Below are 18009 nucleotides of genomic sequence, written 5' to 3'. Positions count from 1 at the left end.
CTGTGGGGCTGCTCTGATCACTCTCCTGCTCCCAGCTTCACTAACAGATGTCCCTGAAACACACACTCTTTCACAGCTGACTCTCCCTTGCAGTCTGTCTGCCAACCCGCAGCAGAAGAATGCAGCAGTGTCAGAGCTCGACGCTGGCCGCTGTCCTGCAGGAAATGACTGGGTTGAGCTTCCTACGCGCATCATTCTGTTGCTGTCCCACATTCAGGCTACTAGACACAACAGAGCTATAAACAGAGAAGCAAAACGAACACAAAGTTGACATCAGACTCACCCTTTGGGATCCAGCAGGTCACGGACCTTCTCGTTGTAGATCTCCATGTAGGACACTTCCACTTTGAAAGTATGAGACTCATTCTCTTCTCTGTGGACCCTCTCGAACAGCGAGCAGCAGAGTCGAGGGATTAAACCCGGCTGCTCCCCATTCCCCATCATGGAAAAGGACTTTCCTGAACCTAAATACACAGAGTTGCTCATTGTGTGCACTAAACATACATGTGGTGGGGCTTCATTCACAGTCAAACCTTAAATTTTAAAGGTCAACAACATTGATTTCATGGACATGGGGTTTACTTCAGCTAAAGCTAACTTTAGCATCATATCAAACTCAGGTCCCATCATAAAGCCCTGCTTGAGACTTCATGCAGGAAACTTAAGTTCTGTTGCACAAAAGTGTTTAATCAGTTCTCATCAAACTTTCCAAAGGTGTGTCTCTTCTCCAAATGTTCCCCTGTGAGACAGGAAGTGGGATAAATGAGCTAACTTCACTCAGAATGAGGAAGGAAGCAAGTTAAGTGATTCACCAGTGCGTTCGGAAATACAACTCTTCCTGTTCTGACAACTTTCTAAGGACACATCTTGAGATAACTTCAATTGCAAATATCACAATATTCAGGCATGTTCTAATCACTGCTTGCAGCAACAGAAGAAAGAAAAAAAACAAAGTATAGTTCACACAGATTTAATCTGCAATTTCATTACCTGTTTGTCCATAGGCAAATATGCAGGCGTTATATCCCTGGAATGCATTTTCAAGTATTCCCTCTCCAAGGCACTTGAACACCACCTCTTGACCTTTCAGACAAAGAATTGGTAACCATGGAGATTATGGTAAACAGAAGCAACATCTAGTTATGTAAGAGGCTGTAATTGTCTAGTTTGCATCCTTAAGCAATAAAGTAATAGTAGTGAAAAAAAACAGATGATAGAAGTTTTTTTGACAAGAGAGAAGGAGAAATTTTGTGGAAGGTGTCAGATTCTTGTCTCCTCGGGTGGAAAATGTTGGGATATGTACAGAAGTCTCTTGTGTTGCTCGCCATCGTGCTCCCACTGAATAGGACGGCTGTTTAATGAGCTAAATAAAGACTTGGCCCGAGCCCTTGAGGCAGCCCTTCACTGCAAAGATTGCCTTGTCTGTTCAGCACAAAGCAGACATGACATTTCCATCACAAAATGAGGCATATATGACAAAAAAATCACTGCAATGATTATGTTAATCTGCCAGTAATAACCTCTTTCTTTACACTTAAAAAAAACTAGAGGTGCAGCCTTTGCTGAGCAGAAATGAGCAGCTTGGGAGGATGAATGGGAGCTGGACTGAATTGAGGCTGTGGGTGGGTATAATGGTTGCATAATAACGATATAATAAAAAGTACAAGCGTTCAGGGTTGTGTTACATAATAAACAAAAACAATATTCTCCCTTTGAGACTGGACAAAGACATCTACCTTGATAGCAAATTTCATGAGCTGGTTGAAAATGCAAATTGCAGTACACGCCCACAACTTCTCTTTGCATGATGCAAAAACAGCTTTCTATCAGCCGGGGAGTTTCCCTGCTGCAAAAAGCTGAGCAGGTCTTAAAATGGGACATGACTCGAGTTCTTTGGTGATGACTTTCGGATCAGTTTCAGCATTAGGCATGACTCACCAGCATATTTGGGAACGTTGGACTCATCCATGGACCAGAAACAGTGGTCAAAAGCAAACACCTGCAAAAGGCAGAGCACAGGGACTGTAAGCACACACCTGCTCAGGCATGCACAGAAACACAAACAGATCTTTCTTACTGTAACTGGGGTCTTTCTGCTCAAACAAGCTTATTGTGTCTAACTGTAAATCTGCAGGACTGGGCTTGCGTGAATGAGGAAGATGGTGTCTAACTGAGTATTGTTTTGAGGAAATGCTTGTTAAGACAGCGCCATGACTGTCTGCACAAATCCGCTGTTAGCTGAAGCGTGTTTTGTCATAGTGGTTGGAGTTAAATGAAATCATAAATCAGGGTCAGCGCTTCCCAGAAGGAATTCCAGCACCCGGTGACCCCTGTCTCCAAGGAAACAGGCCGTAGCTGTTCACCGTTGTGGTGCAGGCTGGCTCTCAGCCCTCAGTGGCGGGTCTCACAACACAGACTTCAGCAGCAGAGACCCCTTTTTTTTTTTTTTTTATTACTGAAGAGCAAAATTCCTTTCATATGTTGTGCCTTTGCTGTAGTGCATCCACCTGTCCCTAGCCAAGGCTAAAGCCACAATTAGTGACTGATGCTTTGCGCTAAAACACTCTGCAACTTTTATGCAAACAATAGCAGACGAGATGACTGATGTACAGAGGCAGGTAGGTGTCAGATGAGTTGCAAAATAAAAACGCTTTGCAAAAGGAAAAACCACAACCGCACCAACAAAAAACACAAAGGCAAACACAACAACACAAAAGCAACAACACAGAAAAGTGGAGAAAGTGGGCAAAATAATGTTTTCTTTTTATCTTCAGTTTGACAAATAGAGCTTTGTAGGGGTTTTGTCTCCCAATAACTTTCGTGGTACGTATAAGTCTATAATATTTCCTTTATCAGATAATGTGTCGTCTTATGTTTAGCTTTAAAAATAAGTCATGCTATAATGTTAGCATTTTAACTATATCTATCATAGCTGAAGTTAAAAAAGAGAACAACCTTTTACTTACTTTCACAATTCTTCTGTGTCTATTGGGATAACCATCTGTTAGAAAACTGATGAATTTGATATCTGTAACTTCTGTTGTGGCTGTACTTCTGTTGTGGTATTTGTGTTGTTACGTTTGCATTCTTTTTGTTGTGTTTGAGAATTATCTGACACCTACCAGCCACCGTACTAATGGCATCTTATAGTGATGGGGTTTGGTAGCACATGGGCTGTTTCTGGCCTAAGCAGAGAGAAGCTCTGACTCTTCTCTTCATCATATTTTCCCTTAAGATGTGTAAACTTTTTCTACCGCAGTATCATCCTGCAATGCAAGAACAGCACTGCAGCATGTCACTGCGCTGGCTTTTATTGCATGGCTGCAGCTGCCAAAGCATTTTCCCTCTGCACAAATACCCCAAATAATTGAAGTCTCTTCTAATCATAATAAGGGCCACAGGCCAGGGAAACCAGTGGTTGCACAGTCAGCATGGGAAGCACTGAGATCACTGAATGCTTTGAAAGCAAGACCTCCTCTTGTGACTCCACACAAGTGAGTGGGTGCCATTCAAAGGAACAAAAGTGCCATCATTCCCAATTAGGGCTGGTTTGGTAAGTAGGGCTTGAATCTCCTCTGTCTGTCTCTGTCCAGCCTGAGGGTGTGACTGTGCAGCAAATTGCTCCTGATTGGACAATTCCTATAAAGCAGCAGTAAAAATGATGATGTACAGAGAAGAACTGAGTTTTTGTCATTTCTAGAAAGAAAATGATTCTAAGCACGATGGGACCGAAGCTCTGCATAGTCTTTGGAGCGCAAGAAAACTGATATGAGCAGCACTATTTTACTGAGCAGACGGCCACGTGCTCATCTAGCTGAGGGGTATTACAGGGTAACTCAGGTTCACGGGCCCTAGAGACCACGCACGCTATTGCTGTCCAGTTCTGTCAGCTGCTGAGTGTACCAAGCACAAAGCCCGTCCCTGGTGTGTGAAACATCTCTGAGCTAGTCACCAGCGTGTTGTCAAGGGGGGAAGTGGGGGTGCACTCCAACAATGCAGCTTTGAATGTGCACACACACTGCCCCAGTGTCCGCGCTCATCCCTCTCTCATTGTGGTGCCTTTGTGGGTGTTCACGAGATCTTAGAGCGCTGACACATTCACACGGACATCTATCCGGCTCCTGCTGACCAACCAAACTACTAAAACACTCTCAATCATGGCATTAGAAACTACGACATGACAGTAAATCAACTTGCGCCGGATGCCTCTCTGGAGAATTGGTGTTTCTGTGCTGCTTCTAAAAGATTTCTTTATCCTTTTTTAAAGGGGAGAGAGTGAGAAGTCACTCAAGAGGCAACTAATGACTGTTTCTGTTAGCACCGTGTGTCAACTCTGAAAATGCAATGGATTAAAAAAATCAGCCGAAAATTACATACCTTAGATTGTTTCCTGTTGAGTGGGGAGACAAATCCATCATAAACAGAGGAGTCCACAGTTAACCAGGGGAAAAGAGTGAGAAGAAAATAGTTAGCATTTGTTCAATTTAAAAGTCAGAGCATGTTCACACTCAGTACATGCAGCTGCACCCCTCACAGCGGGAAACCTCCCACTGTCTGTGTCTTTATGGTACTCAAATATGAATGTTAAACAGATCTTTATCAAACTTTAGACTCCCTTCTTAATTCCTGCATTTTCTACATTCCTGCAGTAACTATTTGATTCATCCTGTCACTCATTCATTCACTCCAACACAGCAGCATTTCCTGGTGGTAGATGCTGCTGTGATGGCGTTCATAATTGGGCCAGTGGAGCGTGAGGAAGGGAAGAGATTTAGGATTCAATGTCCCACTGACTCTGTTGAGTAAATAGCTCTTATGCCTGTGGACTTAACAGGGAGGCCAGGTTGGGGAAACTACACTGAGCATCAGCAGCTGCCGGAACCAAGGACAAAGGGGTAAAATTTATGGATGTGGAACAAAGTTATGTAAGATAACTGGAGAAGGAACCCCAAAAAAGCATCACTAGAAGAAATCATGATGATTGTAGTTGTTGTCTTGTTTTGTGTGCTTTATTTGCACTTTCGTGGGCATTTGCTGTTAATGCATTATTTTTTGTGACACATTATTTCTATTGCAGAGCATAACTGTTGTTGCATTTGTTTAAGACTTTTAAATGTGTATCATGTTTAAATTTCAAGCCTTTGCCTGTCCCACTGTTCCTTGACAGCTACTATACAGTGGTGTGATATGTAACAGCTGTTTCAGCTGATACAAGGTCATTTTTGTAATACGTTGCAGGATGATATAAAAACCAGCCAAGTGCCCTCAAATCTGTCCTTTAACAGTCAGCAGATCACTCCTGCATGCGTCTCCTGGCACTGAGACAGAGGTGGGCATCACCTTCACATGGTAACTAATACAGAGAAGAAGCTTCAGTGAGACTGAAACACTGCACCAAAGTGTCTCACACAAGCTGAGCTGAGTCACCAACAACACCATGCATTGAGAACTCTGTGTCAACACTTATAAAAATACTCTTCTGCACTTTTTATGTCAAGTATTAAATATCAAAAGAGCCCGATTGGATATATGAGTATGATTTCAATCTGCCATTAACTGTGCTGCATCTGATTATAACTGTAACTAGAGCAAGCAAATGGGCAGAGTAAGAAGAAGAGGCCTTGTTTGGGTTCGTACTGAATCTGGGCCACCGTCGGCCACTGTGACTCGGTTCTGATCAAAGCCGACAAAGACTGCAACAGGGTAAGCAGAGCTAAGCAGGGAGGGTCCACAATCAGCGACAGAGACATTTCACTGCAGCAGACGGGACAGGTCAAGGACTTCTGACCAGCTCCCTAAAAACATGAAAAGCAAAAAAAAACAATGTATTCTTTGTATGCTGAAATGTCAAAAATAAAAGAAACACGTGGGAGAGTTATGATAACAAATAGAGAAGCAGCAGCTAAACGCCTTGTGAAGCATGAGAAATGGACAAAGACGGAGAACAGATGTATCCCTACTGAGAACAAAAGGACAACACACGCGAGACCGGAAAGAGAGTGACAGGGGCACAGACACATTAAATATGGAGACAAAAGACATACAGTGATGGAATGCGTACAGTCTGAACCCTTTAGCATGAGGAGCCAAGCGGGCTCATTCAGCCTTTTAACCATTGTTTTATGCACTGTGTATGTACAGTACGTAACCAAATCTGGTATGCTGAGCATGCTGAACGAGACAATGGAAGGAACTGTTTCAAACTGGCTATATTTAGGCTTTCATAGAGCTACTATTTCCTCACAGTCTTATTCAAAAGATTTCAAAATTGATATAAGTTCAAGCTTGTTTTAAACAGTTAGTGTCTTTCCTTAAGCTTCCTCCTGTCTACCACAGTCATTAGACCTCCCCCTCAAAAACTAAAAAGTACATAAGACTCCAGTTCTCCCACTCTGCTGTAGTCATAATCTCTCTAATCCCCTGAGAAATCTATGTCCCTAAGCAATTATGTACCTTGCTTGTAGAAACCATGTAAGCTCTTCTCCCTTTTTAGCAATTCCAATAAAATTGAAGCCATTTGTGTAATACATGAAATATTTACCAGAATCTTAAAGAGTAATTGTGCTTCATTTAGTGCTATATATGTTGTATAAATATGCTGTATATGTGCTATACATGATATCTTCGAAAAAAAATCCCCATTTTTTCACACTGCTGTTTTTGGAACGTTATTTCAACCTCTTCATTTCAGCTGCTGTCTCTTTAAGACCTGTGCTCCACAAACCCCTTCTCTCTGATTGGCCAGTCCTCTTGAGGCCTGGGGTGGAGCTACTGGCAGACCTTGGTGTTTGAGGCCCATCCCTCCAACACGTTAAAAACCAGTTAGGAGATGGTTATGCAATGCCCTCATGTTTCTCATGAAGATCTCATGTCTCGTTTAGAACAGGTCATTTTGACAGATTCAGGGACTTCTAAAACATATGAACATGTACCAGAAAAATATTTGCTCAAGTTAAGTTTAGACATCCAGCATTGTCACTTTATGTTCAAAATATATGAAAGCACAACATCCCCTCTTTAAGTCATTTTTGAAAAGAAAAAGTCCTGTATTTTTTAGTGTATAAAGGAATGTGTCACTTTGATCGTAGAACAAGTTACTTCAAAAGGAGAAAAAATAATTTGCACTTCTTTATACATGATGTTCATTACAGACAATTTTCTCATGGCAATGGATCAAATGGTCAAAAAAGGGTATCCAAACCTTGTACAAAAAGCTTCCACATTAATTTCAGATAATTCCCCGAGCCCAGGGTTTAACGTTCAGAATTACAAGCTTTATCAGTGTGGTGCTATAACACCCAAAGATATTTGATAACATCATATTTGACCATGTGAGGCCAAAACAGTTTCAGTAAAAAACCTGGAACTACTTATTGCAGGCTGTTTTCTGCACTTAGGTAAAAATAGGCACCATGCAGTAATGATACATGATTGAAGAAACAAATTAGTCAGGGTCTTTCTAGCCAAGAAATGTTGCTGGTTGAAACTCGGCCATGAACAATACACAGGCAAGCTCCAAATGCTCCATGTACAAAGCCCACAGGCGATTAATGTAATAATCAGCGTGCATGTCAAGTCATGGCTGCAGGGCGTGTTAAAGTCTTCATTCTGGTTACACCAAGTGTATGGCACACATGTATGGCACAGAAGTGCCACAAAACATCAGGCTGTGCTCCCCTAAGAGGCAGATGCAGGCGGACACAGCAGAGCCAACAGGGCATGGATGGAGTCAGAGGAGGGGGTTGCTGGTTTTGCATGCTTCAAAGTGTGCATCATCAAGGGCACGGCTCAGGCTCCCACGCCTCCAGCTACCTGATGCCAGGACACCCATGAATGATTTTAACTTGGCTCAGGGGGGAAACTGGCCTCTCACACTACAACAGCAGAACAATTCTCCTCATCTGAACTGATTCTGTGTCCTGGCAGACAGATTAGAGGGGCGCACTTAAATCTTCTTTATAAAATCCTTATTTGTTATCACTTTTGGTTGTAGGCGCAATTTAAGAGTCAGACAGTGGTTAGTACTTCACTCATTGAAGGCAAGATGTACTTGGATCACACATGACTGCCTGAAACATGACATCTCTCTGCATGTTGAGCTTAGACTGAGACATGCTGCTGGTGTCCAAAATGAAGGTACCAGGAGGAGTAGGAGGGCTGCACTGGAATCCCCCCTGTGGTTATGGAGCCAGATTAAGGCCACTGGGTTATTATGCCACCAAAAACTGCGCTCTTCTAGCCCAGGAAGCAATACACCAGATTAATATTGTATCAACCACCCCTTGAAGCATCTACACCCACACTAAAAATAATACACTGCATGCCTACAATCACTGAAGTATCAGAGAATATAAATTTCTGTCATAATCTGCAAACAAACTTTCAACTGACAGATATGGAGCAGGCTGATTCAAATTGCCTGCCAGACATTATGTTTGTGCTTTAATATTTGGAACCAGCCCAGGGAATAAGTTTAAAAACACATAAATCCAAATCTTGCAATGTTGTGGTTCCTCCTTTTTTCCAGTGCATAATGGATAAGTCACCAGATTTGTCGATGTGATTTAGCAGGCTTTGCGAGACTTTCTGATGATATAATCCTGGTGCTCGAATGGAATATGTAAATCAAAAGGATGAGGTTCACCCCCCATTGAGTCGACATTTACAGCATTCATCTGCCCTGTGCACAAAAGTACACACACACACACACACACACACAAAATAGTTTGTTTCAGACATAAACCCCATAGATTCAGATTCTTATACTTGATCTGTTGCTGCACCTAATTCCTCCCCCACCCTTTTAACCTCCATTAAACCACTAGTGACTTTCCCGTTCTGCTGCCAACCGGCTTCAGACAATCACATTTCAATTCAACCTTCAGAGCTGTGTGTGTATGTGTGTGTGTGTGTGTGTGTGTGTGTGTGTGTGTGTGTGTGTGTGTGTGTGTGTGTGTGTGTGTGTGTGTGTGTGTGTGTGTGTAAGAGAGAGAAAGTGTCTGGTTACAGCTTGCTGTGCTCTCACAGGCGACAATCTAACATTTCAGATGGTCTTCCAGTATGTTTAGAACAGAACACGCCGGCCTCCACCCACTCAGAGCATTGCATAGGTCACCCTGCTGCACACACACACACACACACACACAAAGGACAGAGCTGCAAAATTCCAAGCAGGTTTACAGTAAGAGGATGGCTCAGGGAACCTGAAGCTGGACTGAACCAAAACCTTTATTAGCATGAGGGATTCAAAAGACACAGTGGGTGTTGACGACGGAGACTTATACTGGATATAAACAAATATCCAAAGATCAGCACTAAAGGAAGTTTGCTCTCTGATGACAGAAACAGACTTGAGGCTTTCAAGCCACTGAAACAGCAAAGTTCTCACACACAGACACTTTTTATAGTTTCATTTTTTCAAATAGAGGGAAGACACTGCAATCTTCTTTTTGATTTCCTATCATGTAAAAGCAGTGAATTGTAAAGCACTTAAGTTATAACGAGATCATCCAAGTTAACCTCTTAGGACCTAGCATCCACATATGTCGACATTACATTTCTGCCTTTCAGACCCATGAAACTTCATTTTTTAACTTTGAGTTATTAGCCACATTTAGGGACACTGCCCACACCATCTTTTGGTGAAATTACAAATTACATTACACCCATTTTTGGGGACAAAAACAACATATTCAAATACAATTACACCACTAACAAACAACTAACATAGAAGTCATAACATAAATAATCAAACTTTCAGTACAAAGACCAAGTTTGGTTATTATACTTATTAGGTTTTTCTTTATCCCACATAGCAAGGAGAATTAAAAATTACACACCAGACAAAAGCTTGGGTCTTCAGAGGTTAAAGCAAAAAAGTAACTTTGTTGAAACTGCAAACAGCTAATCTAGAACATAACAGGAAGCCCCGTCTCACCACATTTGTTTCACAACCCGTCACAATGCCCTTTAGGTTGGGAACACTTTATGTAATGTATGGCAAACAGGTGGTTATGCAAGCCAGAACTGCCACAGGGTGAGTATGACACAGTGCAACCCACCACTCTATATCGCATAACAGGTTATTTTACTTCACTTTCCTTTATGAGAGCTGCCTAGAGCCCCATAGCTCCTCAGGCTGCTCTCACATCTGTACCCACAAACGGTTATGATTTCTTGACTTTCCAGAGCAACCTGAGGGGGTGAACTTGCCACAGTGTCAACAGGCAGAGGTAAAACATGTCAGAGCTCCTGTCTGATTTTACATGACATGTGTGATCAGGCTGTACCTGGTGCTACTTCTGCAGTTTTGGAGCTAAATATCATTGTTCTGGGGTTTCCATCAATCAGAACCAAAAGCAAAAGAACTACGGTATCTTAAAAATGTTGTCTTTGGCAGCACCTTTGGTGAGTCTCAGTAATTGTGGGTGTTGTTTTTTCTCAACCTTTTTTTTACAGTGGATGAGTCAACACGCTGACTTTGAGATCTTCAGCTCTCTTTTTCAGATAACCCTGTTAACTCTACGAATGTGAGCTAGCATCGCACACAGAGACGGAAAAAGAAAATCATTTTACACTGAATAGAAAAAAACTTGCAAAACTTTGAAAATGTATGTGGTTGATTCCACAGCTAAAGTAAACAACTCTACTGGTGATTGTTCTAGATGCTAAAATTAGCTTCCTATAAAAATATTTGGGAGCGTTTCGGGGATATCATTTATTAGCTCATCCACATAACTCCAGAAAGTTTCTGTCTCTTGGAAACGAGTGTCTCTAAGCAACGTTGGTAAACACAAAGGCGAGACAACCGACCAGCCGCATGAGTCAACGTAATTCCAGGCTGAAAACCGAGTTAAGGATCTCCACAACAGCCTTAGAGAATGAGAATCATAACCATAAGCAGCGCACATGATGCTCAGAGCCATTTCTGCGAAGTTTCCAAAACAAGCGTTCACAACAAAACATATGACAGAGGCTGGGTTCAATTTAATCCTCTCCGGCATTTCTGACACCACTGTGACAGGCTGGGTCAGCGGGCCAGGGGCCAAGTGTGTGTGTGAGTGTTACAACACAAACCACATCTGCTCTAAAACCTTAAATCTGGTTCATTTCACAGGAGACAAAAAAAGCCAGAAGGAGGTTAAGTTCATTAATTTGTTCAGTATGTTGCAGGCTTTCTTTACATGGGAAACAGAGTGACACGTTTACTACTCGAACACACCTCCTTTGACCCGGTCTGCTAGCTGGATGTCACTTATCCACATGTATTCACTATGGGGCTGCTCAGGACAATAGATAACAAAAGTCAGAGCAAGCATGCTCATAAAACACACCTCAAAAGTGAGAGTGGGAACATGCCAAAGAGACCCACTAGGTTAAGAAAGTAGTGTCATGTCCCCTGTCTCCACTTCTCCTGGATGAGACTAAAAGTGAGGCCAAAATAAACCACAATGAAACTTTATTAATGCAAACTTCTATGCCTCAGAGAGATCAAAGAGAAACATAGAAGGAATTTAGGATGACTATGGGAGAAATGTCTGAGCGGATTTTAGGGCTGCTCCCATAATGAGAAGCCACATGTGAGATTAATGAGGCACAGACGTGACAAAGAGAGAGGACGCCATATTTTCTCAATCCAGGATCAAGATTTAAACACTGTTCCACCCTCTAAACAAACAAGAGCTCAATCTAATTTAGAGAAAGCAATTATTTTATCTGCGACAAGCAACACTTTCTCTTAACAGCAGGCATGAATGAAGCATTATGTGTGTATTTCAGGCCAACCGACGCTGAAAACAACATGTTACTGAATGGAAAGGTTGATTATTGGCACATTGAGAGCAGAAGAGAAGACAAAAGGAACATTCCTGAGTGCAGCCACTGCACAAGGCAGCTTTGTCATTCAAGTCAAGGATTGTTCTGGAAAGTGTGATGACACTTGGTCATGTGTGACTTGGGAGGAAATGGGACCAACCTTTAGCAAACTTCAATAGTAAAGAAGACTGTCACTATCTTAAATGTTAAAACAGACACACAGCGTGAGATGTTACCTGCAAAGGTTTTACATGACATGTGTTGACCTCATTGTTCACAACACTCAAAGATGAAAGACTATGGGAGTTTCTACCAATAAACAGAAAGTTTCACTAAATGGTTAGCTTAGCTTAAAAACAGCTAGCCTCATTCTGCTAAAATTGACAAATTTTCCTCTAAAACTGCCCCATGAGCTCACAACTGTAACATTTTCTTATCTTAACCACTGATTAAGAAAGGTTAATTTTTTTTCTGTTACAGAGTTATAAACTCGTTTGTATCTTAGCTTGATGTTGTGACTTCCTAAAGTCTCCAAGATTTTCCAAAGAACCGCTCCCTGCCAAGAACAACTTGGCAGTTATTTCCCCTGTTAGTAGTGACCTCCGCTCTTCTGTTACTCTTCGGCTGTGTTCCAATTATTTGGCAAGGACCAACTATAAAAATCAGGGTCCATTCCCATACCTACATTGAACCATTTTTTGCCATGCTTGGCCATGAAGACAAAGGAAGTCTGTCCAATAGGTGGCATCTCCTGCAAATTAAAAACCTTTCCTGGGTATACTAGCTTTCCAGCATTGAATGATGCAATTAGCTTCTGCCACCCATTGGTATGGTATATTATACCATTCCTCATGGTATATTATACATTGGCATCAATGGTCAACCAATAAATGCATCCCTACAGATTAGATGTGTTACTTCTGTTATTCCCAAAAGAGTTGACAAGTTGTTTCAAGACTTAATGCTAAGCTAAAGTTTGATAGTAAACCAGCTTTATACTAGAGAGCTGTTGTTAAACGCAACATCTTATTTTCTGATGATAAATTAATGTTTCCATATATTTCAGATTATTTCTTTCAAACAGCCTGAGCGTACTCACAGATGTATGAATGGATGACAATTCAGAGATAAGGAAGCACTGTACAGCCAACACCTAGAAACAGTCAGCTACTTCAGGGTGCTCACACCCTCCCTGCCCCCTCATATTTGATTTTCTATCATCTGAAACTATGTAGAATTCAGATAACATTGCCAAAAAAAAAAGAGAGAGGAAAATGGAGACAGACCAAGCTGAGCTCTTAGAGCCATTAGTGATGAGGAAGAGATTAGAGCATAAATTACAAGCTTGGTTGCAGACATCATCAGATAAACTCCAGCTTCCTCAGATTGTTTTGAAATACTCGACAGCAGAGCCACAGCAGTGTAATGATGATGAACAAAAGTTTGGTGCGACACTATCGTTTTTGTTTTGCTAAAATGAAAGGACATCTGAATACACCAGCTGTCTCATGTGTTTAAGTGAAGTTCTCGTTAAGGTTTGGCTTCTGAAACAGTTCTGTGTGTTTAGACTGAGACACACATTAAAGAGGGATTAGACTTTCAAGACCTAATGGTCCTGACATCAAGTCTTCCTGGTAAACTGACATGCTGAGGCATGATCGAGGTAATATGGCCCCATTGTGTGAGTTGAAGGGTATTTTCTTGTCATGATGCTCTACCACTCAACACAGACAGCAGCCTCAGGTATTTCTGAGCCTCTACCCCCACTGTCTTTGTGTCTAAACCCCAAAGGAAAGCAGACTGGTGCATGAAAACAGGCCTGCTTTCCCAGATTCACATTACAAATGTGCCATTTGTGCCAACTTAACAAGCAGATGAAAGATAAAGCTCAGGAAACTTAACCTGTTGCCCTGAAGTCACAATCCAGGTTTCATATGCCCACAACTGGGATTACTGTTCATTTCTCAGGGAAATAGGAGAGGGGGGTGGGGGTGGTCACGAGTGTTGCTACAATACACGGAGGTGCACAGAATGAGGCTAAGCCATCAAAGAAAATCCCTTATACTTCGTCAAATTCTTTAGGTGACTTTCAAATTTGTGTGTGGTCTCTGAAAAACAGATTAAAAGAGGGACTCAATCTGGAATCAGTTTCTAATTATTCAATCATCCAGCTTTATCCCATAAGAGACATAACTCCTGTATTTCATCACAATGAAGTCATTCTGTGAACTTTTTGGAGCAACGGGGGAAACCACTAACTTTATTTTATTTCACATCATGTGTTTCAGAACATACAGCCAAAGAAGTTGTCATGACTTTGATTTCAAATGTGCCCTTAAAAATATCTCTTTCTGCTGCTTCATTTCTAAGACAGCGCCTGAGGGTTCCCATGAGAGGAAAAGAGTTCCCATGGTTTTGGCTCTGCGGCCATATTTGGCGTACTAATACCCACTAAATCTGACACATTTCCAACACACAGGAACAGGTGTCTTCAAAACAAGGCCCAGTCTTAAAGAACAGGGTATCCCCTTCTCTGTGGCTCCACGAGCTGGGGAGAGGAAAATTATATGGTTTAAGAAAACCATGGCAGCCTAAACACAAAGACCCAAAACACACACATTTACACAGACACACATGCACACACAGAACCCGCTTTGAAATGTCAACAAGTAATTATATGCTTGGACTACACTATAGAAAAGAAATGTGACATAATAAAACTGAACTGAATCCTAACTGTTGAGACCATCGTCACACTATATCTGCGTACTACCTGAGAAAAAAGTATGGATTCAGTTGATGTTCTTTAAAATAAATTGACCTTGCATAAGCCACATTTGATTGGCATTGCTCCTATAAGTCTCTATTATCTTTGTTTTGAGGCTGTCTGTTGACTCCATGCCTGTCTGTGTGTTTCTCTCCTCTTTTATCCTTCTTCCTCATTAAGTCAGGTTACTGTTGTCCAATAAATTTTGATCTGCCTGAAATTTCTGTTCTTGTTTTTTTTCCAGTTGTTTACCCTTGGTGAATTCAGTTCTACAGTTCTACAGTTTTATTTAGCAGACACTTTTGTCCAAAGCGACGTACAACACAAGCAAGAATTTAGACAGAAGCAAAACCTAGTTAGTGCGACAACAGTGCTTCAAGTTATTTGGCTGTGGGTGCTGCCATTAAGTGCAAGTTTTATTAATTGTTTTGTTTTGTTTTTTTGGGTGGGGGTACAATAATCAACAAGGCAACTACATGCAAAGCTGCAACAGTGTACCTAAATCTTCATCAAACATCAGTAATAGTGCTAAAACATCATAAGCCCTGAGTCATAGACCCTCTGACTCATTCTCCCCCTGAGGGCAAAGAGGAGAAGGGTCAGTTTAAGTGCACAAGTGTTCCCTGAACAGATAAGTTTTCAGACTTCTCTTAAAAGTAGAAAGGGACTCTGCGGATCGTATAGAGTTAGGTAATTCATTCCACCATTTGGGCACAACAGAAGAGAAGAGTCTGGCTAGTGATTTGGAGCCGCGCTGGGCTGGGAGCACCAGGCGTCTTTCACAAGCAGAGCGTAGTGGGCAAGAGGGAGTGTATGCCTGGATGAGGGACCCCAGGTAGGCAGGAGCCATTCTTGTTAATGTTTTGTAAGCCAGGAGAAGAGCTTCATACTAAATTCATACTGAGTTTCTGTAAATAACAGGTAAAGGACCTGATATCTCATCTCATCTCAAAACCGTTGATTTGATTGCTGCCACATAAATACAAACTGACTGGTTGATTGACTAAGAGTGAACCACAAGGGATTGAACATTTCTAGACATCTCAACCATAAATAGAACCTCCACAGTCATACTTATAACTTATCCGTAAAATACTGCAGATGTAGTCACCGTGAATATGTGTCCTCTGACCCATGACAGCTTTTTGTTCTGCTGTTGTGCATCATGTCCCACTTCTGTTAGCTTAAAGCATGTTTTGTTTCACTGTTTGGAACATTGCCATTGAGCAGCAATTTCTTTTCTGATAATTGCCTTAAATACAGGTTAATGCGTGGAGCCGAGCAGGCTTATTGCCATTAATTGCTGACTCTTGGTTAGTAGAACAGCAGAGAAAGTGTTACTCTTTAACAAGGCTGGATGCCAGCCATGAGAAAAGCCTTGACTGTGGCATGACTTTTTTAACACACACACACTGGGGTCTTTTACTGTTGCCATGGAAGTTTTTTTGTATTAATGGAAATAACTTCTTTCACATGATGAGTTACATAAAAAGACCTATATTCTGGGATGTTTTCCAAATGAGCATCTTTTGAATGTATCTGCGCCTGTGGGTAATCAGGTCAGCTGTTCAATGGTGTGTGACACCAACATCAGAGAAGAGCAAACGAGGCAGAAAAGCACAAAACTGAAAAAAAAAAAAAAACAAGTCAGCTCTGATTTATGAGTATTGCATCTCTGAGACTTGCTGTAAGGCATTACATTTCAGTGACTTCACAAGCTTACAGCCATCATTAACCTACATGTTGTGTCACTTCTAGACATCTCCTCATTACAGTCTGATCGGCCGACAAAAAACTGCTTTTTCCGCTTCTTGCTGACCTTCACTGCAGCTTCACAACACTTGCAGCCAAAGTGAGGTGCCCAATAACATCCGCTAAAATCTGCTTTCCAACAAAAAAAATTAAATAACTGGTGTCAAGCAGCACTTTGAACATCTAATAAGTGAAACTAGTTCTGACTCTGTAGATTTACAGCAATGCCCTGGGGCTCAACGTAAATCAGTTCTGTCTAATCAACATCATTATGCGTCAGATACATCTTCTCAAGCCTTGAGACTCCACACAGATACGAACAATTCAAGCTTATTCTGTGATATCAATAGATGTATTATCATGCTGATGTGATTAGCATTGGAAGTTTCAAATCAATGACATAACCTAATATCATGTTGCAAGCAGGTGGGTGGCAGTCATCAGATCCTCAGCTGCAGCACCATTTCTGTTAAAATTCACTTTCTGGTATTTGTGCAGTGAAACAGTTTGGTGTGAATTTACAATAAAACTTTGTCATGGTAATTAGTGTTCACATGAGTTATAATGTACAGGTGATATATTAGACATTTGAGCTAATCTTGTGGTCCTGTTGCCCACTTGAAAGGCAGTTTATATGCTAAACTTGGATGTTACTGTTATTGTATTACAACCAGGGTGGGATAGAGTTATTAGAGAGAGGGTGCAGCCAGCATTTTTCTGCTCTTTCACTTACCAGACATTCCCCAAACACCCTGAGTCTCCATCTGTGTTCACATCAAAGCCTCATTTTTACATATACGCTCATTGCTCCCTGCTCTGTAATGCTTTCTGCATCTGAAAAACATAAACTGTTGGCAGTTTTTCAGCTTTGTTTACCTGTTCTCTCCTTTTCCATTTGAAGGTGGTGGGTGGAGAACTGTTTGGTTATCCTCCATATCCACGACACATTTTGTATTCAGTTCAATTTCTGTGAAGAGAAGTTTGTTGGGATTGTGAAGCAGAATACGGGGGTGTAAAAGTAAATCATGCTAGCTACTTTCTACCGTCTTCAGATCAACTCAAGTCTGAATCCAAGCTCAAGCTGAAGACAGCAATGGCGAAGAAATCAAAACTTTATGATAACGTAGCATGACTCCGCTGAGACAGAAAACAGGGTTAGCGAACAGAAATCATTGTTTTAAAAACACTTACCCCTGCGGTTCATGGGCCGGACTCTCACTGCAACTTTTACCTTTGTATCCGACATTTTTGTCCACTTTTCACTCCCACCCTGTCTCTGTGTGTGTAGTCTGTGAATCCCCGACAAGGAGCCAGTATTTCAGCCACAAAAAGAGGCACCAGGCTCTAGTTAGACAAGACCGAAAGAGTCCACACCTCGAGGAAAAGATGCAGGAATATGTTCATGTTGTCCTTTACATCCACCCGGGTTCGCTTTTAGTGCAAATCCAGCACTGTGCTCCATCCCCACCGCCATCTTCCACTGGGAGCACGACTGCTCTCCTCTGGCAGGCTGGAGAGGCTCTGCCGGAGAGGGAGAAAGGATCCACGCACCGCGCCGCTAGTCGGGGGGTGGAGGGGGGCAGAGCATGAGAAGAGAGACTGTCTGACAAGTTCATTAACATGCCACGATAAGAATTCATCTGGGCATTTTAGAGGTAAATATAGGGTGTGGAGAC

General features: G+C 41.8%; 1 protein-coding gene across 6 annotated transcripts in view; it reads right to left on the bottom strand.

The window, feature by feature from the left end:
- The window catches only part of kif13a (kinesin family member 13A), a 37132-nt gene extending 19284 nt beyond the window's left edge, over window positions 1-17848 (bottom strand). For all 6 annotated transcript variants that reach the window (XM_074683063.1, XM_074683061.1, XM_074683062.1 and 3 more), the window contains exons 1-6: window positions 17525-17848; window positions 17210-17300; window positions 4378-4390; window positions 1939-1999; window positions 991-1083; window positions 284-464 (exon numbers count right to left, since the gene is read on the bottom strand). In XM_074683063.1, the coding sequence (XP_074539164.1) occupies window positions 284-464; window positions 991-1083; window positions 1939-1999; window positions 4378-4390; window positions 17210-17300; window positions 17525-17579 (494 nt within the window). In that variant the 5' untranslated portion in view covers window positions 17580-17848. The remainder of the gene's footprint in view (window positions 1-283; window positions 465-990; window positions 1084-1938; window positions 2000-4377; window positions 4391-17209; window positions 17301-17524) is intronic.
- Window positions 17849-18009: the final 161 nt, after the last annotated feature.

This window comes from Halichoeres trimaculatus, unplaced genomic scaffold, assembly GCF_033239565.1.
Source record: "Halichoeres trimaculatus isolate MK-OKI-2021-1 unplaced genomic scaffold, fHalTri1.1 fHalTri1_scaffold_12, whole genome shotgun sequence".
Classification (NCBI taxonomy): Eukaryota; Metazoa; Chordata; class Actinopteri; order Labriformes; family Labridae; genus Halichoeres; species Halichoeres trimaculatus.
Note: the sequence above shows the minus strand (reverse complement) of the source record. Positions and strands in the feature narration are given on the sequence as shown.